This window comes from Oncorhynchus clarkii, chromosome 19 (assembly GCF_045791955.1).
Source record: "Oncorhynchus clarkii lewisi isolate Uvic-CL-2024 chromosome 19, UVic_Ocla_1.0, whole genome shotgun sequence".
NCBI lineage: Eukaryota > Metazoa > Chordata > Actinopteri > Salmoniformes > Salmonidae > Oncorhynchus > Oncorhynchus clarkii.
The window spans coordinates 49,614,562-49,641,749 of NC_092165.1; the positions used below are offsets into that span (position 1 = coordinate 49,614,562).

Below are 27,188 nucleotides of genomic sequence, written 5' to 3' on the forward strand. Positions count from 1 at the left end.
TCGCATCACATTATTTCAGCCTTATGCACAAATTCATGTTGTTCCTATGACCAGAGAAAGTGAAATATTCCTTGATATTAAAATTCACAGAGAGCTGTTGATAATAACAACGCAGGGCTGTCGATACACTTGGCTACTCATTCATTGCAGCTGCAGCGCTGGTTGAAGCACAAGCGGAAGAAGCACGTTTTAAGTTTTTTTTTAAAGTGTTGAATAGAAACAGTATTTATTGACAGTGCTGAATAAAAACTTAAATATGAACTCACACATAGAAACAGCAGCTCTTCGCTGTATTCTTTGACAGACTGGCTCTGGTCATGGTTTTTTAAATTATGTAATCTCATGTAGGCTCCTATCAAACTTTGCTGTGGCCAGGGTCGTGGAAGCTGTAGGCACAGTGATTTGAGCTATACGATTGGCCAGCGCAGTAGGAACACTTGATTTAGCTCTCCTGGTACACTGGGTAGGTGGAGTTTGTCCCTTCAAACAAATTAAATGGTTCAAAATGGCAACACTTTGCCTACCCGTAGCACTTGAATCAAGTGCACCTATCACCAACAGCGCAAGACAAAATAAAAAATAAAAAAATAGGAACGCAAGGCTTTATTGTTGGCGAAGATCGTCGACCAATCGATCGAGAATGACTGGTTGGTGACTCCTGGTATAGAGATTGTTTGTGTGTGTGTGTGTGTGTGTGCTGTCTCACTCATGCCTGTAGCAGGACTGTATCTGATGATAGGGGTGCTGGCACTGCCAATGTCTGTAGTACAGGTCACCTGGAGGGAGAGGGCTGAGGGAGGGAGGGAAGGAGGGAGGGAGGAAGAGAAGGAGGAAAGAGAGAGAGAGATCTGTAAGAGTAGTAGAGTAGTGTTACAAAAAACACTCATCTTCAGAACTAATCGAAAGATATTGCTCATAGAGGGACTGGGTATCTGTGAGGTGTGTGTGTGTGTGTGTGTGTGTGTGTGTGTGTTGTCTCACTCTTCTCTGAGGTGCGGGGTATATAGAGGTAGCTGTGGAAGCCAATGTAGACTCTCAGGTTGTTGTCTGTCAGTGAGTAGTCTCTCAGAAGACCGTTCAGAGAGAAAGAGGCACTCCAGTCCAGCCACACCAGAGTCAGGTTACTGTACACCTCAAATGGAGAGATATACTGAGGAGCTGGAGAAGAGAGGGAGAGAGGGAGAGGGAGAGTTAGTGTAGTAACAGTAGTCCAGTTGGAGGCAGTACTACCTATGTTGTTATAACAGGGCTAGGGCTAGAGGTCAGGGGTTAGATGTCAGGGCTAGATGTCTTACCCTCAGTGAGTGTAGTAACAGTAGTCCAGTTGGAGGCAGTACTACCCATGTTGTTATAACAGGGCTAGGGCTAGAGGTCAGGGGTTAGATGTCAGGGCTAGATGTCTTACCCTCAGTGAGTGTAGTAACAGTAGTCCAGTTGGAGGTGGTACTACCCATGTTGTTATAACAGGGCTAGGGCTAGAGGTCAGGGGTTAGATGTCAGGGCTAGATGTCTTACCCTCAGAGAGTGTAGCAACAGTAGTCCAGTTGGAGGCGGTACTACCCATGTTGTTATAACAGGAAGCTCTGAGCTGGTAGCTAGAGTAGGGCTGCAGACCTGTTACGTTGTAGTTCCTGCCCCTCCCAAAGAACCGCGTTTCTATTGGTCCCTCCACACAGAGCGGCGGGACTGGCTGGGGAGGCTGGGGGCAGGAGGAACGAATGTGCAGCTCACAACTAGAGAGAGAGAGAGAAGGGAAAAGAGCAGAGTGAAAGTGGAAGGTGTTAATAAATATATATACTCTACCGTTCAAAAGTTTGGGGTCACTTAGAAATGTCCTTGTTTTAGAAAGAAAAGCAAATTTTTTGTCCATTAAAATAAAATAAAATTTATCAGAAATACAGTGTAGACATTGTTAATGTTGTAAATGACTATTGTAGCTGGAAACGGCTGATTTTGAATGGAATATCTACATACGCGTACAGAGGCCCATTATTAGCAACCATCACTCCTGTGTTCCAATGGCACGTTGTGTTAGCTAATCCAAGTTGATCATTTTAAAAGGCTAATTGATCATTAGAAAAACATTTTGCAATTATGTTAGCACAACTGAAAACTGTTCTGATGATTAAAGAAGCAAGCATCTGGAGCATCAGCATTTGTGGGTTCGATTACAGGCTCAAAATGGCCAGAAACTAAAACCTTTCTTCTGAAACTCAGTCTATTCTTGTTCTGAGAAATGAAGGCTATTCCATGTGAGAAACTGCCAATAAACTGAAGATCTCGTACAACGCTGTTTACTACTCCCGGTGCACAACTGAGCAAGAGGACAAGTACTTTAGAGTGTCTAGTTTGAGAAACAGAAGCCTCACAAGTCCTCAACTGGCAGCTTCATTAAATAGTACCCGCAAAACACCAGTCTCAACGTCAACAGTGAAGAGGCGACTGGACTTACAGGCAGAGTTCCTCTGTCCAGTGTCTGTTTAACACTTTTTTGGTTACTACATGATTCCATATGTGTTATTTCATCGTGTTGATGTCTTCACTATTATTCTACAATGTAGAAAATAGTCCAAATAAAGAAAAACCCTGGAATGAGTAGGTGCGTTCAAACTTTTGACAGGTACTGTATGTGCTTGTGTTACTCTCTCTACCTCTCTATGAGTCCGTTGGGGGCGAGCGGTTCGTCCCACTCCACCTGTGCTGAGCGTGATGTCAGAGCCACTGGGCGAGGGGATGGCTGCTGTGCTGGGGGGGAGGCCTGGGTGCGTAGCTCACTCACGGGGCCCTGGCTGCAGCACTGATAGCAGGTACAGGCCTCTACTCCTACCCAGTACTGAGTGTATGGACTCAGACCATGGAGGGTCTGCTGACGAGATATCCCCTCTGAAAGCTGAGAGAGAGACAGAGAGAGAGCGACAGAGAGATTGTCACAGAAACGTTATCTCTTCGGTGTGTGCTTGTGTGTTACCCGTGTATGTGTGTGTGTTACTAGTGACTGTGTGTCTCAATAGTGCTTGTTACCAGAGAATGTGTGTGTTACCAGACTGTGTGTGTGTGTTACCAGATTGTGTGTGTGTTACCAGTCTGTTTGTGTGTGTTACCAGTGTGTGTGTGTTACCAGTGTGTGTGTGTTACCAGTGTGTGTGTGTTACCAGTGTGTGTGTGTTACCAGTGTGTGTGTGTTACCAGTGTGTGTGTGTTACCAGTGTGTGTGTGTGTTACCAGTGTGTGTGTGTTACCAGTGTGTGTGTGTTACCAGTGTGTGTGTGTTACCAGTGTGTGTGTAGCGTTGGGGCCCTGTGAGAACACCCTGTAAAGGCTGACGATGCCATTGGGCCTTGTGGGGGGGCGGATGTCAATAACAGCCGAGGTTGCTAAGATACGCAGGAAGGTTGGCGGGCCAACACCCTCAGGAGGGGCGGGACCTGTTCTCCCATTGGCCCATTGGCTTCCTGAACGACCAACAGAATTCACCGCCCAAACCTGTCAATAAAAAAATGAATAACACAACTTTAGGAATATGTTTTGTTTATGACAAGTATGTTATCATTGTACAAAATCAAATCACCAACCCAGCAGGCTTTTGTTCCAGCACTAACACACTAAACACTTGTACTAACACAATTGCTCTTCAGAAAAAAAATGGAAAAAGCCCCCTTGCTGCTCATTTATGAGGCTGTATCAGGAGTCCTCCATCAATGTACCTGACTAGGTCTAAGAGTTAGTCCCCTGTCTCTGTGAGTCCACGCCCATCGCTGTCACCTGACTAAGAGTCCACTTCAGTCACTGGACCTTTCTGGCTGTGTGTGTGTGTGTGTGTGTGTGTGTGTGTGTGTGTGTGTGTGTGTGTGTGAGAGAGAGTGCGCGAGTGAGAGAGAGAAAAGAAGGCAGATGTTTTACGTGCACCCAGCCGATTGTGTAATTTGTTTGTTTATTTGCGTTGTTTGTAACTTCTTTTTTTTAAACTTCTTTTGTACATAATGTTGCCGCTACCGTCTCTTATGACCAAAAATAACTTATACATCAGGACTGCGATTGTTCACCACGGACTAGCAGAATCCTTTTTTTCCTTTCATGACTCTGACGAGCCCCGATCAACGTGATCTGCGTGAAGAGGAGGCAGAGAAAGAGGAGCCGAAGATCTGGCTGCCTTCTGAGAATTCGTAGGCGATTGAATAAGCCCCCACTTCCCTCCATTCTGCTAGCAAATGTGCAATCTTTGGATAATAAAATAGTTGAGTTACGCGGAAGATTAAACTACCAATGGGACATAAAAAAATTGTAACATCTCATGCTTCACAGAGTCGTGGCTGAATGACGACAATATCAACGTACAGCTGGCTGCTGTATGATGTACCAGCAGGATAGAACAGCGGCGTCTAGTAAGACAAGCGGACAAGGGTCTATGTATTTTTGTAAACAACAGCTGGTGCACGATATCTAAGGAAGACTCGAGCTATTGCTCGCCTGAGGTAGAGTATCTCATGATAAGGTGTAGACCACACTATCTACCTAGAAAGGTTTCATTTGTATTTTTCGTAGCTGTCTACATACCACCACAGACTGATGCGGGCACTAAAACCGCACTCAATGAGCTGTATTCCACATTAAGAAAACAGGAAAATGTTCACCCAGAGGTGGTGCTCCTAGTAGCCGGGGACATTAATGCAGGGAAACTTAAATCCGTTTTACCAAATTTCTATCAGCATGTTAAATGTACAACCAGAGGAGAAAAAAAAACTCTGGACCACCTTTACTCCACACACAGAGTATCATACAAAGCTCTCCCTCGCCCTCCATTTGGAATATCTGACCATAATTCTATCTTCTTGATTCCTGCTTACAAGCAAAAACTAAAGCAGGAAGCACCAGTGACTAAATCAATAAAAAAAGTAGTCAGATGAAGCAGATGCTAAACTACAGGAATGTTTAATAGCACAGACTGGGATTCCTGACCGGGATTCCTCCAATGGCATTGAGGAGTACACCACATCAGTCATTGGCTTCATCAATAAGTGCATCGATGACGTTGTCGCGTCTTTACTATCATTAAATTGAAGACTTATAGTTTTTATCAAAGATTCTCTGTAATTACTATTACATGATCAACTGAATAATCATGTAACTGTAATTAACTAGGAAGTCGAGGCACCAAGGAAAAATATTCAGATTACAAAGTTATAATTTCCTAAAATAACTTTTCAGATATTTTATCTGATCAATTAGTCTTCGAATTAATGAATTATTTACTTTACCTCACGTTAGTCTCATTCCAAACGTCGTAAATTGTTGGTTATCTGCACGAACCCAGTCTTCACTATGAGTCATCCATACATCAATTGTCTTAAATCATTTATTTATTACTAACTAAGTAATTCACAGAAATGCATAAACAAACAGTAAATATGGTTACAAGAAATTATAGGAGAATGTGCCCTAGTGGGCTAAACCGGCATCGCGGCTTGTTAGACAAAAGGGGAAGTGGGGGTCGACTAAGAAGTCACTATAGAGTGATAATTATAACAATTGAAATGCTAATCCTTTACACATGAACGCTCACTCATTCGGGAACAATTGCAATCAATATATATATTTATGCTCAGTGTGTCGTCTTTATCGCTGGTGAAAAGTTTGTTTCTTTTGTAGAATTGTGCGTCTCACTCCCTCTCTCTCTCGGTTTTGGTTAGAGGGGATAGTTCAGAGTGACATTCATTCATTTGTTATAGAATGGATGTTTCGGCGTCTGTCATTCTTCGCGTTCAATGATACCGAATTCCTAGCTGCAGACTAGTAACTAATATCAAAGACTTGTTCTTATTCTGTCGGTATCGATAGTCTAAGAGTTTAACCACGTGGTATGGTTAAAAGATTCAGCAATGGTCTACAACCTTTGTCCTCTCCGAATGGAGAAAAACATGGTCTGGTGATAATTTCCCAAAGTTGGGTTTTATTCGGAATTGCAGAAAAGGTTCTGTCCCAGGATGCCTGACCCTAACTGGGCTCAGGGGCGGTCCAGGATGTCTGACCCTAACTGGGCTCAGGGGCGGTCCAGGATGTCTGACCCTAACTGGGCTCAGGGGCGGTCCTCTGATTTAGTTCAAATCAAAAGGGAATTGTATTTTTCTTCATTAAACAGTCCACAATCATATTACACAATTATACAAACAGTATCATACTCACTCATTCATCTTATACAACAATTAGATGTAAACCTCATATCTGAGGCTATTATATAAACAGTGTTATGATAATGTGGCCACACCGTCTCCCATGAGCTTCCCCAAGTTGTTATAAACAGACCAGTTCGTAGCTGGATTCTTCATCGATCTTTTATACTTTTTTTTTTGTTCGTACCTTAAGTTCTGTGAGATGGAAGAAATGTATTTGTGCTCAATAAAATTTACTCTGCCTCTTATACTATGTGGCCATGTGGCAGGGTCTTCTCAGGAATTTACGATCTCTCTCTGACCACAGCAGCCTAGTTGAAGGAGGCAAGGGGGAGGCAGGGAAAGGGGGATGGGGCTTGCTATACCCAAAGAGGGCAACGTCATTACAACGTCATCTCCACAGTGACCGTACGCACATACCCCAACCAGAAGCCAAGGATTACAGGCAGCATCCGCACTGAGCTAAAGGCTAGGCCTGCTGCTTTCAAGTAGCGGGAAATCACGCTATGTCCTCCAACGAACCATCAAACAGGCAAAGCGGCAATACAGAACGAAGATCGAATCGTACTACACCGGCTCCGACGCTCGTCGGATGTGGCAGACCTTTACAGACTACAAAGGGAAGCACAGCTGAGAGCTGCCCAGTGACACGGGCCAACCAGACGAGCTAAACTAATCCGATGCTCGCTTCGAGGCAAATAACACTGAAACATGCATGAGAGCACCAGCTTTTCCAGAAGACTGTGTGATCACGCTCTCCACAGCCGATGTGACTAAGACCTTTAAACAGGTCAACATTCACAAGGCCACAGGACCAGATGGATGACCAGGACGTGTACTATGAGCATGCGCTGACCAACTGGCAAATGTCTTTTCAACCTCTCCCTGTCCAAGTCTGTAATACCAACATGTTTTAAGCAGACCACCATAGTCCCTATGCCCAAGAACACTAAGGTAACCTGCCTAAATGATTACCGACCCGTAGTACCCACGTATGTAGCCATGAAGTGCTTTGAAAGGCTGGTCATGGCTCACAACAACACCATCATCCCAGAAACCCTAGATCCACTGAAATTAGCATAAAGCCCCAACAGATCCACAGATGATGCACTCTATTGCACTCCACACTGCCCTTTCCCACCTGGACAAAAGGAAAACCTACGTGAGCATGCTATTCATTGACTACAGCTCAGTGTTAAACACCATAGTGCCCTCAAAGCTCACCAATAAGCTAAGGACCTTGGGACTAAACACCTCCCTCTGCAACTGCATCCTGGACTTCCTGACGGGCTGCCCCAGGTGGTAAGGGTAGGTAACAACACATCCGCCACGCTGATCCTCAACACAGGGGCCCCTCAGGGGTGCATGCTCAGTCCCCTCCTGAACTCCTTCTTCACTCTTGACTGCATGACCATCATTAAGTTTGCCGATGACACAACAGTGGTAGGCCTGATCACCGACAACAACGAGACAGCCTACAGGGAGTAGGTCAGGGACCTGGCCGTGTGGTGCCAGGACAACAACCTCTCTCTTAACTTGATCTTGACAAAGGAGATAATTGTGGGCTACAGGAAAAAGAGGACCGAGCACGCCCCCATTCTCAAAGACGGGGCTGCAGTGGAGCAGGTTGAGAGCTTCATGTTCCTTGGTGTCCACATCACCAACAAACTAACATGGTCCAAGCACACCAAGACAGTCGTGACGAGGGCATAACAAAACCTATTCCCCCTCAGGAGACTGAAAAGATTTGTTGGCATGGGTCCTCAGATCCTCAAAAGGTTCTACAGCTGCACCATCGGTTGCATCACTGCTGCACCCCACCCCCTCTTTACTCCACTGCTACTCTCTGTTGTCATCTATGCATAGTCACTTTAATAACTCTACCTACATGTACATACTACCTCAACTAACCGGTGCACCCTCACATTGACTCGGTACATTGACTCGGTATCGGTACTCCCCTGTATATAGCCTTGCTACTGTTATTTTACTGCTGCTCTTTAATTACTTGTTACTTTTATTCCCTATTCTTTTCCATATTTTTTTGAAACTGCATTGTTGGTTAGGGGCTCGTAAGTAAGCATTTTACTGTAAGGTCTACACCTGTTGTATTCAGCGCATATGCCTAATAAAATTAGATTTGATGTGAGTGTGTATGTGAGTGAGTGTATGTGTGAGTACATCTTTAGAATGCAGTGAGAGTGAGTGCCAGCTACAGGTGAACTGAGGAAGATGTCCACCGTCAACCCCTCACCTTCTCACTGGAGAACTGGAGGAGTGGGAGACAGGGAGACAGGGGGAGGACAGGGAGGGAAGAGGGGATGAAATTGAGACAACGTGCAGAGAAATACAGTAATGACGAGAAAGTGAGAGTAGGAGGTAATGGAATGGAGAAAGAGAGAGTGAGAGTAGGAGGTAACAGACGGGAGAAAGAGGGACAAAGATGCACCATAGTCCCCCACACACTCACACACCCCATAGTCCACCCCACACTCATACGCCCCATAGTCCCCCCACACTCACACGCCCCATATTCCCCCCACACACTCACACGCCCCATAGTCCCCCCCACACTCATACGCCCCATAGTTCCCCCACACTCACACGCCCCATAGTTCCCCCACACACTCACACGCCCCATAGTCCCCCCCACACTCACACGCCCCTTAGTCCCCCCACACTCCCACGCCCCATAGTCCCCCCCACACTCACACGCCCCATAGTCCCCCCCACACTCACACGCCCCATAGTCCCCCCCACACGCCCCATAATCCCCCCACACTCACTCGCCCCATAGTCCCCCCACACTCACTCGCCCCATAGTCCCCCCCACACTCACATGCCTCATAGTCCCCCCACACTCACGCCCCATAGTCCCCCCACACTCACACACCCCATACCCCCCCACACTCACACGCCCCATAGTCCCCCCACACTCACACGCCCCAAAGTCCCCCCACACTCACACGCCCCATAGTCCCCCCCACACTCACACGCCCCATAGTCCCCCCCACACTCACACACCCCATAGTCCCCCCCACACTCACACGCCCCATAGTCCCCCCACACTCACACCCCCCATAGTCCCCCCACACTCACACACCCCATAGTCCCCCCCACACTCACACGCCCCATAGTCCCCCCCACACTCACACGCCCCATAGTCCCCACACACTCACACACCCCATAGTCCACCCCACACTCATACGCCCCATAGTCCCCCCACACTCACACGCCCCATATTCCCCCCACACACTCACACGCCCCATAGTCCCCCCCACACTCATACGCCCCATAGTTCCCCCACACTCACACGCCCCATAGTTCCCCCACACACTCACACGCCCCATAGTCCCCCCCACACTCACACGCCCCTTAGTCCCCCCACACTCCCACGCCCCATAGTCCTCCCCACACTCACACGCCCCATAGTCCCCCCCACACTCACACGCCCCATAGTCCCCCCCACACTCACACGCCCCATAATCCCCCCACACTCACTCGCCCCATAGTCCCCCCACACTCACTCGCCCCATAGTCCCCCCCACACTCACATGCCTCATAGTCCCCCCACACTCACGCCCCATAGTCCCCCCACACTCACACACCCCATAGCCCCCCCACACTCACGCCCCATAGTCCCCCCACACTCACACGCCCCATAGTCCCCCCACATGCCCCATAGTCCCCCCCAAACACACGCCCCATAGTCCCCCCACACACTCACACGCCCCATAGTCCTCCTTCCACACACACCAGACTAATCTTGTTTCCCAGGCAGTGTTAGTGTAATTACAGGGGAACACAGCTCAGGGTCAGGCAGGTGGAGATTTGCATGGGTAAGTCATTTGTAGAATGTCGGATCAGTGGAGGTGGCAGATGGATGCGGTGGCGGAGAGGGTTAAATTAGCCTCAATAATAGCCAATTAACCTGTGATCAATCAGGATGATAGATCTGAGACGAGATGCAGGCGGACTGAGAGAGTAGAGGAGCACACGCATTCAGATTCCCACACACACACTGTTCCTGAGTGTCAGAATCCAGGGGGAGAGAGGAGAGGAGGGAGGGTCAGCCAAAAGTCATCCTGTCACCTAGATGGAGAAAAGGTCAAGAGGGTGGTGGCGGGGATTTGTGTGTTTATGTGTGTGTCTGACTTGGGGATGAAGTTTCTGCGACAACTTAACATACAAAACTTGACACACTGTGTTGTGGCCACTTTCTTTAGTTACAGGTAGTGTAGTGTGGCGTTGCCATACCGCCGAAGCCTGGTTCTTGACGAGACTACAGGTAGTCTAGTGTGGCGTTGCCATACCGCCGAAGCCTGGTTCTTGATGAGACTACAGGTAGTGTAGTGTGGCGTTGCTATACCGCCGAAGCCTGGTTCTTGACGAGACTACAGGTAGTGTAGTGTGGCGTTGCCATACCACCGAAGCATGGTTCTTGATGAGACTACAGGTAGTGTAGTGTGGCGTTGCCATACCGCCGAAGCCTGGTTCTTGACGAGACTACAGGTAGTCTAGTGTGGCGTTGCCATACCGCCGAAGCCTGGTTCTTGACGAGACTACAGGTACTGTAGTGTGGCGTTGCCATACCGCCGAAGCATGGTTCTTGACGAGACTACAGGTAGTGTAGTGTGGCGTTGCCATACCACCGAAGCCTGGTTCTTGACGAGACTACAGGTAGTGTAGTGTGGCGTTGCCATACCGCCGAAGCCTGGTTCTTGACGAGACTACAGGTAGTGTAGTGTGGCGTTGCCATACCGCCGAAGCCTGGTTCTTGACGAGACTACAGGTAGTGTAGTGTGGCGTTGCCATACAGCCGAAGCCTGGTTCTTGATGAGACTACAGGTAGTGTAGTCTGGCGTTGCCATACCACCGAAGCCTGGTTCTTGACGAGACTACAGGTAGTGTAGTGTGGCGTTGCCATACCGCCGAAGCCTGGTTCTTGACGAGACTACAGGTAGTGTAGTGTGGCGTTGCCATACCGCCGAAGCATGGTTCTTGACGAGACTACAGGTAGTGTAGTGTGGCGTTGCCATACCGCCGAAGCCTGGTTCTTGACGAGACTACAGGTAGTGTAGTGTGGCGTTGCCATACCGCCGAAGCCTGGTTCTTGACGAGACTACATGTAGTGTAGTGTGGCGTTGCCATACAGCCGAAGCCTGGTTCTTGATGAGACTACAGGTAGTGTAGTCTGGCGTTGCCATACAGCCGAAGCCTGGTTCTTGACGAGACTACAGGTAGTGTAGTGTGGCGTTGCCATACAGCCGAAGCCTGGTTCTTGATGAGACTACAGGTAGTGTAGTGTGGCGTTGCCATACCGCCGAAGCCTGGTTCTTGACGAGACTACAGGTAGTGTAGTGTGGCGTTGCCATACCGCCGAAGCCTGGTTCTTGACGAGACTACAGGTAGTGTAATGTGGCGTTGCCATACAGCCGAAGCATGGTTCTTGATGAGACTACAGGTAGTGTAATGTGGCGTTGCCATACAGCCGAAGCATGGTTCTTGACGAGACTACAGGTAGTGTAGTGTGGCGTTGCCATACCACCGAAGCCTGGTTCTTGACGAGACTACAGGTAGTGTAGTGTGGCGTTGCCATACAGCCGAAGCCTGGTTCTTGACGAGACTACAGGTAGTGTAGTGTGGCGTTGCCATACAGCCGAAGCCTGGTTCTTGATGAGACTACAGGTAGTGTAGTGTGGCGTTGCCATACCGCCGAAGCCTGGTTCTTGACGAGACTACAGGTAGTGTAGTGTGGCGTTGCCATACCGCCGAAGCCTGGTTCTTGACGAGACTACAGGTAGTGTAGTGTGGCGTTGCCATACCACCGAAGCCTGGTTCTTGATGAGACTACAGGTAGTGTAGTGTGGCGTTGCCATACCGCCGAAGCCTGGTTCTTGACGAGACTACAGGTAGTGTAGTGTGGCGTTGCCATACCACCGAAGCCTGGTTCTTGATGAGACTACAGGTAGTGTAGTGTGGCGTTGCCATACCGCCGAAGCATGGTTCTTGACGAGACTACAGGTAGTGTAGTGTGGCGTTGCCATACCGCCGAAGCATGGTTCTTGACGAGACTACAGGTAGTGTAACGTGCATCCAACAGTTCTCACTGGTGTGTTTTCACACTGTTTACATATCATACAGTATTATGCAACCAGATTTGAATGTAGCAACTTCTCTGCCACTGTGTCTTCGTTAGGCTATTTCTCCCTAGATACAGAAAGGAGATGTCTAACATTTAGAGATATATCTGTGTATCTTGTATGAGTTACAGACTTGTTATGGCTTCCACACCGTGTGCATTCTGAGATATCTAGTCCAGGTTATTAGAAAGGGGGAAAAATATGGCATTTTAGGGGCCATGGCAACAAAAATCTACCCAAGCTGCGTGGCCTCGCTCTGAGCCCTCTGATTGGTCAGCTGAGCCGCACTGTCGTGGTCCGAGTACTCGGATTGGCTGACTGAACGGTATCATCATCGTGGAGACAAGGGTCGGAAGGTAAGTTGGGTGAAAGTGTGCAGTAATTAAAGGCTGGCATAAACCTGTCAATAAAACATGATGACCTGGGCCAATTAAACTAATTTGATCCCCCTCTGTACTGTGGTGGGACTTTGTCCTTCCTTGAGTTGCTGGGGAGAAATGACCCCTCCTACTCTGTCTCCTCTCTCATGTGATGAATGGGGATAACCCACAAACAGTGTTCATACATAAACACTATAGACTAGTAGTCAATCACACAACATAAACTTTAGAAGCACCCCCAATCTCTCTCACCTCCGGTTAGTGTATCTCCTCACGTATATTGTCCCCCCCCAACTCCCTTGGGGATCCACACCCGACATTTAAAAGGTCTTTCCGATACATGTCCGTGCCCGGGAGGGCGGGGTAAACAGCTAATTCGATTGGCCGGATGGTAATGACGGGTGCTCTTGCCTGCCAATGATTAATGGCTCTGTCACCTACCTGTCATCTCTCAGCCCCAACTCCCCCTGTCATAAATTACGGCTGGTAAATAAGACGGAACAATCAGGCAAACTCAATCAATTAGAACGTGGCTCTGCCCTCGGCTAACGTGGCTGACAGGCAGGATGCTAATGTTATTGTGCTCTAAAGGGTAGCCTGTCAATTAGCGACAACACGCAAACTACCACATTAATATGGACTAGCATTACAACACTTGTCTGAGTGGGGCTGAGTAGGGTTAGGTAAGGGGGAGGGGTGTGAGTGTGATAGTGGTGGGCTGGAACAAAAACGTACACACAATGCAGACTGTGGTTCCTCCCCCCTGTGTTAGCCAGAATATGTACCTACCTGGTACTGGTAGTCAGTGTAGGGCAGGAGACCGGCATCACGGCACGTTGCGGAATCATTCCTATACACCAGCGCTGCTGCACCCCCGCTAACCTCAGTGTTCTGACCCAGTCTCCTATAGACCTCATAGTGTAGGACTCTACCATTGGGCTGGGCCGGGGGGGGCCAAGAGAGCAAAAAGATGGTCTTTAGGCCCCTGGTGTCTCTCTGTAGCTCCAGCAGTGGTATGGACTGGCCAGTAGGAGGAGACTCTAGTGTCAGTACTGAGACCCAGTCACTGGAGGCACAGCCCAGCTCTGTACACGCCTCCACTCTCACCTCGTACCTGATAGACACACAGAAATACACACAGGTCTGTCAACACACACTTAATATCATATACAGTATGTATTATATCTCAATGTTGTCATTATTACAATATTACACATATTTCTACCTAAATGTCATTCTGTCTATTCCATGCTTTAGAAGAGAGAGAAAGGGGGAAAGAAAACATGGAGAGAAAGAGAGGTAGAGGGAGGGAGAGATAGAAGTACAACAGAGAGAGGAGTAGAATAAAGAGGTATTATGAGAGGAGGAGTGGTGATTTGGAGATGATAAAGATAATGAGCTTTTATTATCTGTCTCTTATCAGTACCCTGCACACACACACACACACACACACACACACACACACACACACACACACACACACACACACACACACACACACACACACACACACACACACACACACACACACACACACACACACACACACACAGTCTGACTGACTGCCTGTCTGGGACAGAGAGATGGAGACGTGACCACTGCCTCAAGGTTGACTCCCTCTCTCCATCTCTCTCCATCTCCCTCCCTCCTTTCCTATTCTCCCCATAACTTCCTTTATCTTTCTCCTTCATTTACTCATTCACTGCTCTCTCTCTCTCTCTCTCTCTCTGTGTGTCTCTCTCTCTCTCTCTCCAATTTAATAAGGGCTTTATTGGCATAGGAAACATATGTTTACATTAACAAAGCAAGTGAAGTATATAATAAACAAAGGTGAAATTATGTCTATACACAGTATTGTAACGATGAGCAAATAGTTAAAGTACAACCATTAGGTGGTTGTAGAATTAAATGTCTCTTTTCTGGATTTTGATAATTAGTGTTTTACATTTACACAGAGGATATTTTATGCTGAATTTTGCATGCAGAATTGTATCTCTCTGTATCTCTCTCTATCTTTCTCTGTATCTCTCTCTCTCTGTATCTCTCTCTCTCTCTGTGTCTCTATCTTTCTCTGTATCTCTCTCTCTCTGTCTCTATCTTTCTCTGTATCTCTCTTTCTCTCTCTGTATCTCTCTCTCTCGTGAGTGTGTTTTGTCTGCACAGTCACAAAATTCTGCATGCAGAATTGTATCTCTCTGTATCTCTCTCTCTCTGTATTTCTCTCTCTCTGTGTCTCTCTGTATCTCTCTCTCTCTGTATCTCTCTCTCTCTCTGTCTATCTTTCTCTGTATCTCTTTCTCTCTGTATCTCTCTCTCTCTGTATAGCTCTGTCTATCTTTCTCTGTATCTCTCTCTCTCTGTGTCTATATCTTTCTCTGTATCTCTCTCTCTCCGTATCTCTCTCTCTCTGTATCTCTATCTTTCTCTGTATCTCTCTGTATCTGTATCTCTCTGTCTCTATCTTTCTCTGTATCTCTCTCTCTCCGTATCTCTCTCTCTCTGTATCTCTATCTTTCTCTGTATCTCTCTCTCTCTCTGTATCTCTCTCTCTCGTGATTGTGTTTTGTCTACACAGTCGCTAAATTCTGCATGCAGAATTGTATCTCTCTGTATCTCAATTCAATTCAATTCAAGGGCTTTATTGGCATGGGAAACATGTGTTAACATTGCCAAAGCAAGTGAGGTAGATAATATACAAAAGTGAAATAAACAATAAAAATTAACAGTAAACATTACACATACAGAAGTTTCAAAACAATAAAGACATTACAAATGTCATATTATATATATACAGTGTTTTAACAATGTACAAATGGTTAAAGGAAGCAAGATAAAATAAATAAGCAGAAATATGGGTTGTATTTACAATGGTGTTTGTTCTTCACTGGTTGCCCTTTTCTCGTGGCAACAGGTCACAAATCTTGCTGCTGTGATGGCACACTGTGGAATTTCACCCAGTAGATATGGGAGTTTATCAAAATTGGATTTGTTTTCGAATTCTTTGTGGATCTGTGTAATCTGAGGGAAATATGTCTCTCTAATATGGTCATACATTGGGCAGGAGGTTAGGAAGTGCAGCTCAGTTTCCACCTCATTTTGTGGGCAGTGAGCACATAGCCTGTCTTCTCTTGAGAGCCATGTCTGCCTACGGCGGCCTTTCTCAATAGCAAGGCTATGCTCACTCACAGTCTGTACATAGTCAAATCTTTCCTTAAGTGTGGGTCAGTCACAGTGGTCAGGTATTCTGCCGCTTTGTACTCTCTGTTTAGGGCCAAATAGCATCCTAGTTTGCTCAGTTTTTTTGTTAATTCTTTCCAATGTGTCAAGTAATTATCTTTTTGTTTTCTCATGATTTGGTTGGGTCTAATTGTGCTGCTGTCCTGGGGCTCTGTAGGGTGTGTTTGTGTTTGTGAACTTTGGCTTTGTTATGGAAGGTTTGGGAATCGCTTCCTTTTAGGTAGTTATAGAATTTAACGGCTCTTTTCTGGATTTTGATAATTAGTGGGTATCGGACTAATTCTGCTCTGCATGCATTATTTGGTGTTCTACGTTGTACACGGAGGATATTTTTGCAGAATTCTGCGTGCAGAGTCTCAATTTGGTGTTTGTCTCACAACCATAAAGGGCAATGGGCTCTATGACTGATTCAAGTATTTTTAGCCAAATCCTAATTGGTATGTTGAAATTTATGTTCCTTTTGATGGCATAGAATGCCCTTCTTGCCTTGTCTCTCAGATCGTTCACAACTTTGTGGAAGTTACCTGTGGCGCTGATGTTTAGGCCAAGGTATGTATCGTTTTCTGTGTGCTCTAGGGCAACAGTGTCTAGATGGAATTTGTATTTATGGTCCTGGTGACTGGACCTTTTTTGGAACACCATTATTTTGGTCTTACTGAGATTTACTGTCAGGGCCCAGGTCTGACAGAATCTGTGCAGAAGATCTAGGTGCTGCTGTAGGCCCTCCTTGGTTGGTGACAGAAGCACCAGATCATCAGTAAACAGCAGACATTTGACTTCGGATTCTAGTAGGGTGAGGCCGGGTGCTGCAGACTTTTCTAGTGCCCACGCCAATTCGTTGATATATATGTTGAAGAGGGTGGGGCTTAAGCTGCATCCCTGTCTCACCCCACGACCCTGTATCTCTCTCTCTGTATTTCTCTCTCTCTCTGTATCTCTCTTTCTCTGTATCTCTCTCTCTCTCTGTATCTCTCTCTCTCTCTGTATCTCTCTCTTTCTCTGTATCTCTCTCTGTATCTCTCTCTCTCTCTGTATCTCTCTCTCTCTCTGTATCTCTCTGTATCTCTCTCTCTCTGTATCTCTCTCTCTCTCTGTATCTCTCTCTGTATCTCTCTCTTTCTCTGTATCTCTCTCTGTATCTCTCTCTCTCTCTGTATTTCTCTCTCTCTCTGTATCTCTCTCTCTCTTTCTCTGTATCTCTCTCTCTCTCTGTATCTCTCTCTCTCTCTGTATCTCTCTCTTTCTCTGTATCTCTCTCTGTATCTCTCTCTCTCTCTGTATCTCTCTCTCTCTCTGTATCTCTCTCTCTCTCTGTATCTCTCTCTCTCTGTATCTCTCTCTCTCTCTGTATCTCTCTCTGTATCTCTCTCTTTCTCTGTATCTCTCTCTGTATCTCTCTCTCTCTCTGTATCTCTCTCTCTCTCTGTATCTCTCTCTCTCTGTGTATTTCTCTTGCTCTGTATCTCTCTCTGTATCTCTCTCTCTCGTGATTGTGTTTTGTCTGCAGTCGCTAAATAGTGTCAATAAAGGGTTTATAAAAAAAAATCTATGTTGCTCTCTACCCCCCCTCACACACACACACTCTCTGTACCTGTGGCTAGAGGTTAGAGGTCGGGGGTTCGTTAGTGACTGACCTGTGGTAGGGTGTGAGCTGCTTCAATATGATGGAGCGTCCGGAGAAGGCGCTGTGTTCTGGGTCATACAGGAAGCTGTGTGTTGAGGGCAGGGTCGGGTCTCTCTGGTACACCGTGTAGCTGACGATCACCCCGTTAGGTCTCGCTGGGGGCTCCCAGTCCACCCTCAGCTTCACAACAAGCACAACATTACACATCTCAAATACCATTGTCAATAGTATTAACAATGTGAGTAGAAGTGTCAGAATTGAAACTACAGTAGGATCTCAGACACATGAACATGTATTAGGAATGGAGGGCGTTCTGAACACTGAAATATTTGTCACTTTGAAATGTGCTGAAAAAAAATATGATTAGTGTATTTACATGTATTGTACTACTCCCACTCCCCTTACTGACCTGCCGTGGCCCCAGAGGCTGCAGTGTGGGAGGTCCAACACCAGAGGGAGCTGACGGGTGAGTCCTGGCCTTGGCCACAGAGCTGGTCACCACTCCCTGACTGTTGTTGGCCGTTACGCTGTAAGCGTACTCCACGCTCGGCAACAGCACGAAGTCATGGTAACGCGTTTCCATCCCGACGTATATGACCTGGCCATCCCGGCGGAGCTCGTAACCTGTGACGATACCGTTGGGGAGCTTCGGTGCGCCCCATGTGATTTCGAGAGACTCTGGGCCGGTGACTTTGAGGGAGGGGGGATTTAGACCACGAGGGGGGGCCTCAAGGGTTTGGGCCTTGATAGGGGTGCTGGGGGTACAACCCCCGTTGGTACAAGCCAATAGGATGAGGCGGTAGTGTGTGTGCGGCCGCAGCTCTGACATAACCACAGACAAGCCACTCCCACGGTAAACCTCCTTTCCGTTGGCCTCCAGCATGTACTGCGTCACCTCCCCATTCTGTATTAATGGAATGGTCCATGACACATTGATACTATCGGCTGTGATGCTGGTTATGGTGGGAAAGTCCACTGCAGCGGGGGGAGCCTCCAGTGTCTTTACCTGTGTTTCAAGACTAGTAACACAGCCCTCAGCAGTACAGGCTGTAATAGCATATCTATAGGAGGTAAAGGCAGACAGGTCCTCGTCTGTGTAGTTGAAAACACTGGGGTCAAAACTAAACGAGAAACTGACGTTGTCTCTCTGGATCCTATAAGACAGAAGCACCCCGTTACTCTCCAGTGGGGGGGTCCATGACACCAGGAGCTCATAGGGGTTCCCCTCCACGTGGACAACCGAGGGCGGTGTTAGGCCACGCGGGGGGGCCTGTCTGGTTGTCACGGTAACCCAGGGGCTGTCTGCGTGTCCGGCGGGGTTGTGGACGCGGATGCTGAACTGATATTGGGTCCAGGGCCGCAGCCCCGTCACAGTGTGGGAGAAACTAGAAGCCTGGGTGGAACTCTCACGGAACAGTACCTGACAGAAAAATAAACACAGCTGATGATGATCATATAACTGAAATAGACAGGTTAAGATTATGACAAAGGATGAAATTAACACTGATGAGTAGGACCAAGACTTTACCAGTATCCCAATATGTTTTCCATGGCAAAAATGAAAACACGAAGCAGACCAAACTCTTTGGTCCTTTAAAAACCTGCTCTATGTTGAATATTGTGTACTATAGCTTGGAAATGTTTATTTATTTTATTTTACCTTTATTTAACTAGGCAAGTCAGTTAAGAACAAATTCTTATTTTCAATGACGGCCTAGGAACAGTGGGTTAACTTTTCGGTTACTAGTCCAGCACTCTAACCACTAGGCTACCCTGCCACCTCTACACTCTAACCACTAGGCTACCCTGCTGCCTCTACACTCTAACCACTAGGCTACCCTGCCGCCTCTACACTCTAACCACTAGGCTACCCTGCAGCCTCTACACTCCAACCACTAGGCTACCCTGCCGCCTCTACACTCTAACCACTAGGCTACCCTGCCGCCTCTACACTCTAACCACTAGGCTACCCTGCTGCCTCTACACTCTAACCACTAGGCTACCCTGCTGCCTCTACACTCTAACCACTAGGCTACCCTGCCACCTCTACACTCTAACCACTAGGCTACCCTGCTGCCTCTACACTCTAACCACTAGGCTACCCTGCCACCTCTACACTCTAACCACTAGGCTACCCTGCTGCCTCTACACTCTAACCACTAGGCTACCCTGCCGCCTCTACACTCTAACCACTAGGCTACCCTGCTGCCTCTACACTCTAACCACTAGGCTACCCTGCCGCCTCTACACTCTAACCACTAGGCTACCCTGCCGCCTCTACACTCTAACCACTAGGCTACCCTGCCACCTCTACACTCTAACCACTAGGCTACCCTGCTGCCTCTACACTCTAACCACTAGGCTACCCTGCCGCCTCTACACTCTAACCACTAGGCTACCCTGCCGCCTCTACACTCTAACCACTAGGCTACCCTGCTGCCTCTACACTCTAACCACTAGGCTACCCTGCCGCCTCTACACTCTAACCACTAGGCTACCCTGCTGCCTCTACACTCTAACCACTAGGCTACCCTGCCACCTCTACACTCTAACCACTAGGCTACCCTGCTGCCTATACACTCTAACCACTAGGCTACCCTGCCACCTCTACACTCTAACCACTAGGCTACCCTGCTGCCTCTACACTCTAACCACTAGGCTACCCTGCCGCCTCTACACTCTAACCACTAGGCTACCCTGCTGCCTCTACACTCTAACCACTAGGCTACCCTGCCGCCTCTACACTCTAACCACTAGGCTACCCTGCTGCCTCTACACTCTAACCACTAGGCTACCCTGCTGCCTCTACACTCTAACCACTAGGCTACCCTGCTGCCTCTACACTCTAACCACTAGGCTACCCTGCCACCTCTACACTCTAACCACTAGGCTATCCTGCTGCCTCTACACTCTAACCACTAGGCTACCCTGCTGCCTCTACACTCTAACCACTAGGCTACCCTGCTGCCTCTACACTCTAACCACTAGGCTATCCTGCTGCCTCTACACTCTAACCACTAGGCTACCCTGCCACCTCTACACTCTAACCACTAGGCTATCCTGCTGCCTCTACACTCTAACCACTAGGCTACCCTGCTGCCTCTACACTCTAACCACTAGGCTACCCTGCTGCCTCTACACTCTAACCACTAGGCTACCCTGCTGCCTCTACACTCTAACCACTAGGCTACCCTGCTGCCTCTACACTCTAACCACTAGGCTACCCTGCCACCTCTACACTCTAATCACTAGGCTACCCTGCCGCCCCAATGAAATAAATACATGTGACTCTGGATGACAACATAATGATGTTTGTTTCCAACATTAGGCTTGTTTTCAAAAAGAAGTGAAATCTGCTTTGTGTTTTTTTCCCTGCCACGATACTAATGAGTATTGTGATACTGGCATTGTCCCAGCCCTACTGTTGACTAATCATTAGAACGTTTAAAAGTCGACAAAATATCTGCTGCTGGGAAACTTTTACTGTCAATTCTCGGGGCCACCCATTCGTAAAATGTGTGCACACATGACTAAGTCGCTTTGGATAAAAGCGTCTGCTAAATGGCATATATTATTGTATTATATTAAATCCCTTTTGGTTATATTTAGTATGCCGTCTTTTTCTGTATAAGGTAGAAAGAAGTATTACCAAAGAGAAGCAAAGATAATCAAGATACACACCTTGACCTGCGCTATTTCCTCGTTGTTCCCCCTCCTCTCGTCATCCAGACTCTGCCCCAGCAGAATGTACTCTCCTATTGGTCCGTTGGGATGAGTGGGCAGACTCCAGGTGAGTTCTACGCTGTGTGGGCCAATAGCGCTGGGTATGGGGGCGGGTTGGGCGCCCGGGGGGGCTGCTGCCGTGGTAACAGACTGAGGGGGGGTACGGGTGCAGCCTGCGGAGGTACAGGCCTCTAGAACCAGAGAGTAGAGGGAGAAGGGTTCTAATCGTCGGAACAGGAACTGGCGAGACAGACCACTGAACTCCAGGTTTTCCTCACTGTAGATGTTATAACTCTGGAGGAGAGAGAGAGAGAGAGAGGGAGAGGGAGAGGGAGAGGGGGAGAGAGAGAGAGAGAGAGAGAGAGAGAGAGAGAGAGAGAGAGAGAGAGAGATGGGGAGTTCAGTGTGCGAGTTTGTTTACTGTGATGACCCCTTTGATACTTCTCTGTCTCTGTGTATGTGTGTAACGTGTGTGTGTGTGTGTGTGTGTTTGTGCACCGTGATAACCCTGTTGTGTGTGTCTGTCTCTGTGTGTACCGTGATAACCCCGTTGGGTGTATGAGGCGTGTCCCAGGTTAACAGAAGGGCCCGGCCCTGCTCTCTCTGCTCCAGACTGAAGTTAGCCAGGCCAGCAGGCGATGCCTCCAGGGTCCTAATGCTGACCCAGGGACTGGATACACTGCCTGCCCCGTTCACTGCTTCCACATGCACACTGTACACACTGAACGCCTCCAAGCCATACACACTGGACTGGAGAGTACTTCCCTGTGAGGGGCAGAAAGAGGGGGAGAGAGAGGGAGAGAGAGAGTGAGTGAATCATACGCATGTACACAGACAAACACATGGACTGATTTCACTCCAAAAACCAACCCATGAGGTTTTTACAAAGAGCAGAATTCAGAGGAAATTATACCAGAAACCAGACAACACAAACCTAACATGATTATGGATTTGACATGAGGGCTGACATCAACATGCACGCTAGGCTACATCGTGAACTAACAGCACACTCAAGTGACCAGCCGAGAGGGAGAGACAGACATGTAGGAAGACACACACAGGTCCCTAGGGGAGTTAGCTACAAAGCCCCTGAATACAGCCCTGGTATCAAACTGACACCACAGCAATATCCCACTGCACAGAGACAACACACAGCTCACTGCCAAGTCTCAGAGCAGGCTGCAACGCCAGGCTCCATTTTCTAATTGATTATCAAGGCCTGCTTGTGCTATGACAGTGTGTCTTTGTACAATTTTAGGCTCCAGAATGTGGGTGTGTGTGAGAATGTGTGTGAGAGAGTGTGTGAGAGAGTGTGTGTGTGTGTGTGTGCATGTGTGCCAGAGGAGGCTGGTGGAAGGAGTTATAGGAGGACAGGCTCATTGTAATGGTTGGAATGTAATCAATGGAACGGTACCAAACAGATCAAACACCTGGAAACAACATGTTTCACTCCGTTCCATTGATTCCATTCCAGCCATTACAATGAGCCCGTCCTCCTATAGCTCATCCCACCAGCCTCCTCTGGAGTGTGTGTGTATGTATGGGTGTGTGTGTACCATGATGAAAGCCTAGTCCCATTGCAGAACGCAGTGTGTTAGTCTCCTGGTGCAAAGTGATTCAGGTGAACCCTTGTCTCTGCTATAAGTTGATCTGAACCACTGAGCCACCATCACTAACAACAAAATAAAACCTCAACACCCACATTATCAGAACCACGTCCAAACAAACATGACATACATGATTTTCTGCTGTTTTTTCACTTGTTCTGGGATTTAATTCACAGCAAACAGGATTAATGCACAAAGAGAGAGGAGAGACAGGATTAATGATCCCCCTGTCACAAAGAGAGAGGAGAGACATGATTAATGATCCCCCTGTCACAAAGAGAGAGGAGAGACATGATTAATGATCCCCCTGTCACAAAGAGAGAGGAGAGACAGGATTAATGATCCCCCTGTCACAAAGAGAGAGGAGAGACATGATTAATGATCCCCCTGTCACAAAGAGAGAGGAGAGACATGATTAATGATCCCCCTGTCACAAAGAGAGAGGAGAGACAGGATTTATGATCCCCCTGTCACAAAGAGAGAGGAGAGACAGGATTAATGATCCCCCTGTCACAAAGAGAGAGGAGAGACAGGATTTATGATCCCCCTGTCACAAAGAGAGAGGAGAGACAGGATTAATGATCCCCCTGTCACAAAGAGAGAGGAGAGACAGGATTAATGATCCCCCTGTCACAAAGAGAGAGGAGAGACAGGATTAATGATCCCCCTGTCACAAAGAGAGAGGAGAGACGGGATTAATGATCCCCCTGTCACAAAGAGAGAGGAGAGACAGGATTAATGATCCCCCTGTCACAAAGAGAGAGGAGAGACAGGATTAATGATCCCCCTGTCACAAAGAGAGAGGAGAGACATGATTAATGATCCCCCTGTCACAAAGAGAGAGGAGAGACATGATTAATGATCCCCCTGTCACAAAGAGAGAGGAGAGACAGGATTTATGATCCCCCTGTCACAAAGAGAGAGGAGAGACAGGATTAATGATCCCCCTGTCACAAAGAGAGAGGAGAGACAGGATTAATGATCCCCCTGTCACAAAGAGAGAGGAGAGACAGGATTAATGATCCCCCTGTCACAAAGAGAGAGGAGAGACAGGATTAATGATCCCCCTGTCACAAAGAGAGAGGAGAGACAGGATTAATGATCCCCCTGTCACAAAGAGAGAGGAGAGACAGGATTAATGATCCCCCTGTCACAAAGAGAGAGGAGAGACATGATTAATGATCCCCCTGTCACAAAGAGAGAGGAGAGACAGGATTAATGATCCCCCTGTCACAAAGAGAGAGGAGAGACATGATTAATGATCCCCCTGTCACAAAGAGAGAGGAGAGACATGATTAATGATCCCCCTGTCACAAAGAGAGAGGAGAGACAGGATTAATGATCCCCCTGTCACAAAGAGAGAGGAGAGACAGGATTAATGATCCCCCTGTCACAAAGAGAGAGGAGAGACAGGATTAATGATCCCCCTGTCACAAAGAGAGAGGAGAGACATGATTAATGATCCCCCTGTCACAAAGAGAGAGGAGAGACAGGATTAATGATCCCCCTGTCACAAAGAGAGAGGAGAGACAGGATTAATGATCCCCCTGTCACAAAGAGAGAGGAGAGACATGATTAATGATCCCCCTGTCACAAAGAGAGAGGAGAGACAGGATTAATGATCCCCCTGTCACAAAGAGAGAGGGAAGAGAGAGAGAGCAAAAGTAAAAAGTGTAATCCTTTGAAAATCACACTTCTGTGCAGTGCCAGGAAAGAAGAGAATAGTATCAGCTCCCAGTTAGTACAGACAGAGAGAGGGGAACCAGTGAAGAACAAACACCATTGTACATACAATCTATATTGATGTTTATTTATTTTCCCTTTTGTACTATTTGCACATCATTACAACACTGTAAAAAGACATAATATGACATTTTCATTATTTTGGAACTTTTGTGAATGAAATGTTTACTGTGAATTCTTTATTATCTATATATATCTCTTGCTTTGGTAAAGTAAACATATGTTTCCCATGCCAATAAAGCTCTTAAATTGAAATTGAATTGAGATAAGGGTGAGAGAGAGGAAGAGAGATTAAGAAAGAGAGAGAGGGACAGAGAGAGAGAGAGAGAGAAAGAAAGAGATAGATAGAGAGAGAAAGAGATACTTCTTTAAGCTACCTTTAACACAGTGAAGTATATGGTGCATGTGGACCATAACACAGTTAACATATGCACATTGTCAATAGCAACAGCTGTTGGTGTGTCGTTATCTGAGCGTAGAGACTCCTTGGCAGCCCCTAGATGGCAATGCAATCAAACACTTTCACTAAAACACCACCGGCACACTGCATGAACACACACACACACACACACACACACACACACACACCAACACAGAGACACAGCAACACAGAGACACACCAACACAGAGACACAACAACACATAGACACACCAACACAGAGACACAACAACACAGAGACACACCCATATGCACAGATGCGTGTGCACACCCTACTCCAGACTGCCATTAAAAAACAACTAAGAGAATTGATTCTGTTATAGATTTCTGAATAAATGTTCACAGCTTGGATGTCTACAAGAGGAGGTGTTTAACTTTTCATTAATGGATGTGTGTGTGACTGTGTGATGGCTGGTTGGTTTCAATTAAAACACTCATGTCTGCCAACATGAAGCATGTGTTGATATCAATGACTACCCTTGCTTCTCTAAGTGAGAGAGAGTCATTCCCTGAGATATTCAGAGACGTTAAAAGTCAACAGTTATATCGCAGGAGAGAGAGAGAGAGAGGAGGAGAGAATAGACAGCGAGAAGACGGGCCTTACTAATGTATACATTAAACAGTTCTCAGATCTACCTCAGATTTAAATGGACTCGCCTTACCTCAACACAATGTCACATTTGGAAGACAAACGTTTTTCATTTTTTTCCATCTTTCTTTCTTTCTTTTTTCTCTCACTCTCTCCCCTTCTGTTTCTTTCTTTCTTTCTCTCTGCAAGCACATGTCTCCCTTGGCCAGTGTGAATGTGTGTGTTTGTGATGCAGGTGGACAGGCACTGTGGGACAGTGACAGGGAAAAAAAGAAAGAACAGGGACAGGCTATGATACTAATTAAGAATAACCATGTGTATTTGTCAGAATAATTATGCTGATTATCTCTCACAGTCACAGACCAGAAAGGAGGGGCGGGGACTCTCATTAGCATATGGCATAGACTACACACATACACACACACTGTAACGGTTTTCTATATGAGAAGGAGAGTCGGACCAAAATGCAGCGTGTAGATTGCGATCCATGTTTTAATAAACAAACGTAAAACACAAATCAATACAAACACTACAAAATAAAGAACGTAATGAACGTAACGAAAACCTAAACAGCCTATCTGGTGAAAACACATAGACAGGAACAATCACCCACAAACACACAGTGAAACCCAGGCTACCTAAATATGGTTCCCAATCAGAGACAATGACGAACACCTGCCTCTGATTGAGAACCATATCAGGCCGAACATAGAACTGGACAAACTAGACATGTAACATAGAATGCCCACTCAGATCACACCCTGACCAACCACAACATAGAAATATACAAAGTAAACTATGGTCAGGGTGTGACAGTACCCCCCCCCCCCAAGGTGCGGACTCCGGCCGCAAAACCTGAACCTATAGGGGAGGGTTTGGGTGGGCATCTGTCCGCGGTGGCGGCTCTGGCGCTGGACGTGGACCCCACTCCATAATAGTTTTAGTCCACCTCCTTAGCGTCCCTAGATAGGTTACCCTCCTTAATGACCGCTCAGGACAGAGGGGCAGCTCGGGACAGAGGTAGCTCGGGACTGATGGGTAGCTCAGCACTGAGAGGAAGCTCAGCACTGAGAGGAAGCCCAGGCAGGTAGTTGGATCTAGCAGATCATGGCTGACTGGAGAATCTGGAAGAGTCTGGTCGACTGGCAGATCTGGAAGAGTCTGGTCGACTGGCAGATCTGGAAGAGTCTGGTCGACTGGCAGATCTGGAAGAGTCTGGTCGACTGGCAGATCTGGAAGAGTCTGGTCGACTGGCAGATCTGGAAGAGTCTGGTCGACTGGCAGATCTGGAAGAGTCTGGTCGACTGGCAGATCTGGAAGAGTCTGGTCGACTGGCAGATCTGGAAGAGTCTGGTCGACTGGCAGATCTGGAAGAGTCTGGTTGACTGGCAGATCTGGAAGAGTCTGGTTGACTGGCAGCTCTGGCTGCTCCATGCTGATTGGCTGCCCCATGCTGACTGGCAGCTCTGGCTGCTCCATGCTGACTGGCTGCTCCATGCTGACTGACAGCTCTGGCTGCTCCATGCTGACTGGCAG

At 47.3% G+C, this 27,188-nt stretch overlaps 1 protein-coding gene across 1 annotated transcript in view; it reads right to left on the minus strand.

Moving 5' to 3' along the window:
- Window positions 1-27,188, minus strand: part of LOC139374512 (Usher syndrome 2A (autosomal recessive, mild)) — a 267,344-nt gene that overhangs the window by 10,246 nt on the left and 229,910 nt on the right. The window contains exons 54-63 of the mRNA XM_071115513.1: window positions 21,812-22,039; window positions 21,233-21,568; window positions 17,961-18,971; window positions 17,562-17,731; window positions 13,480-13,804; window positions 3,274-3,483; window positions 2,652-2,890; window positions 1,516-1,733; window positions 982-1,158; window positions 707-790 (exon numbers count right to left, since the gene is read on the minus strand). Coding sequence (XP_070971614.1) covers window positions 707-790; window positions 982-1,158; window positions 1,516-1,733; window positions 2,652-2,890; window positions 3,274-3,483; window positions 13,480-13,804; window positions 17,562-17,731; window positions 17,961-18,971; window positions 21,233-21,568; window positions 21,812-22,039 — 2,998 coding nt within the window. The remainder of the gene's footprint in view (window positions 1-706; window positions 791-981; window positions 1,159-1,515; window positions 1,734-2,651; window positions 2,891-3,273; window positions 3,484-13,479; window positions 13,805-17,561; window positions 17,732-17,960; window positions 18,972-21,232; window positions 21,569-21,811; window positions 22,040-27,188) is intronic.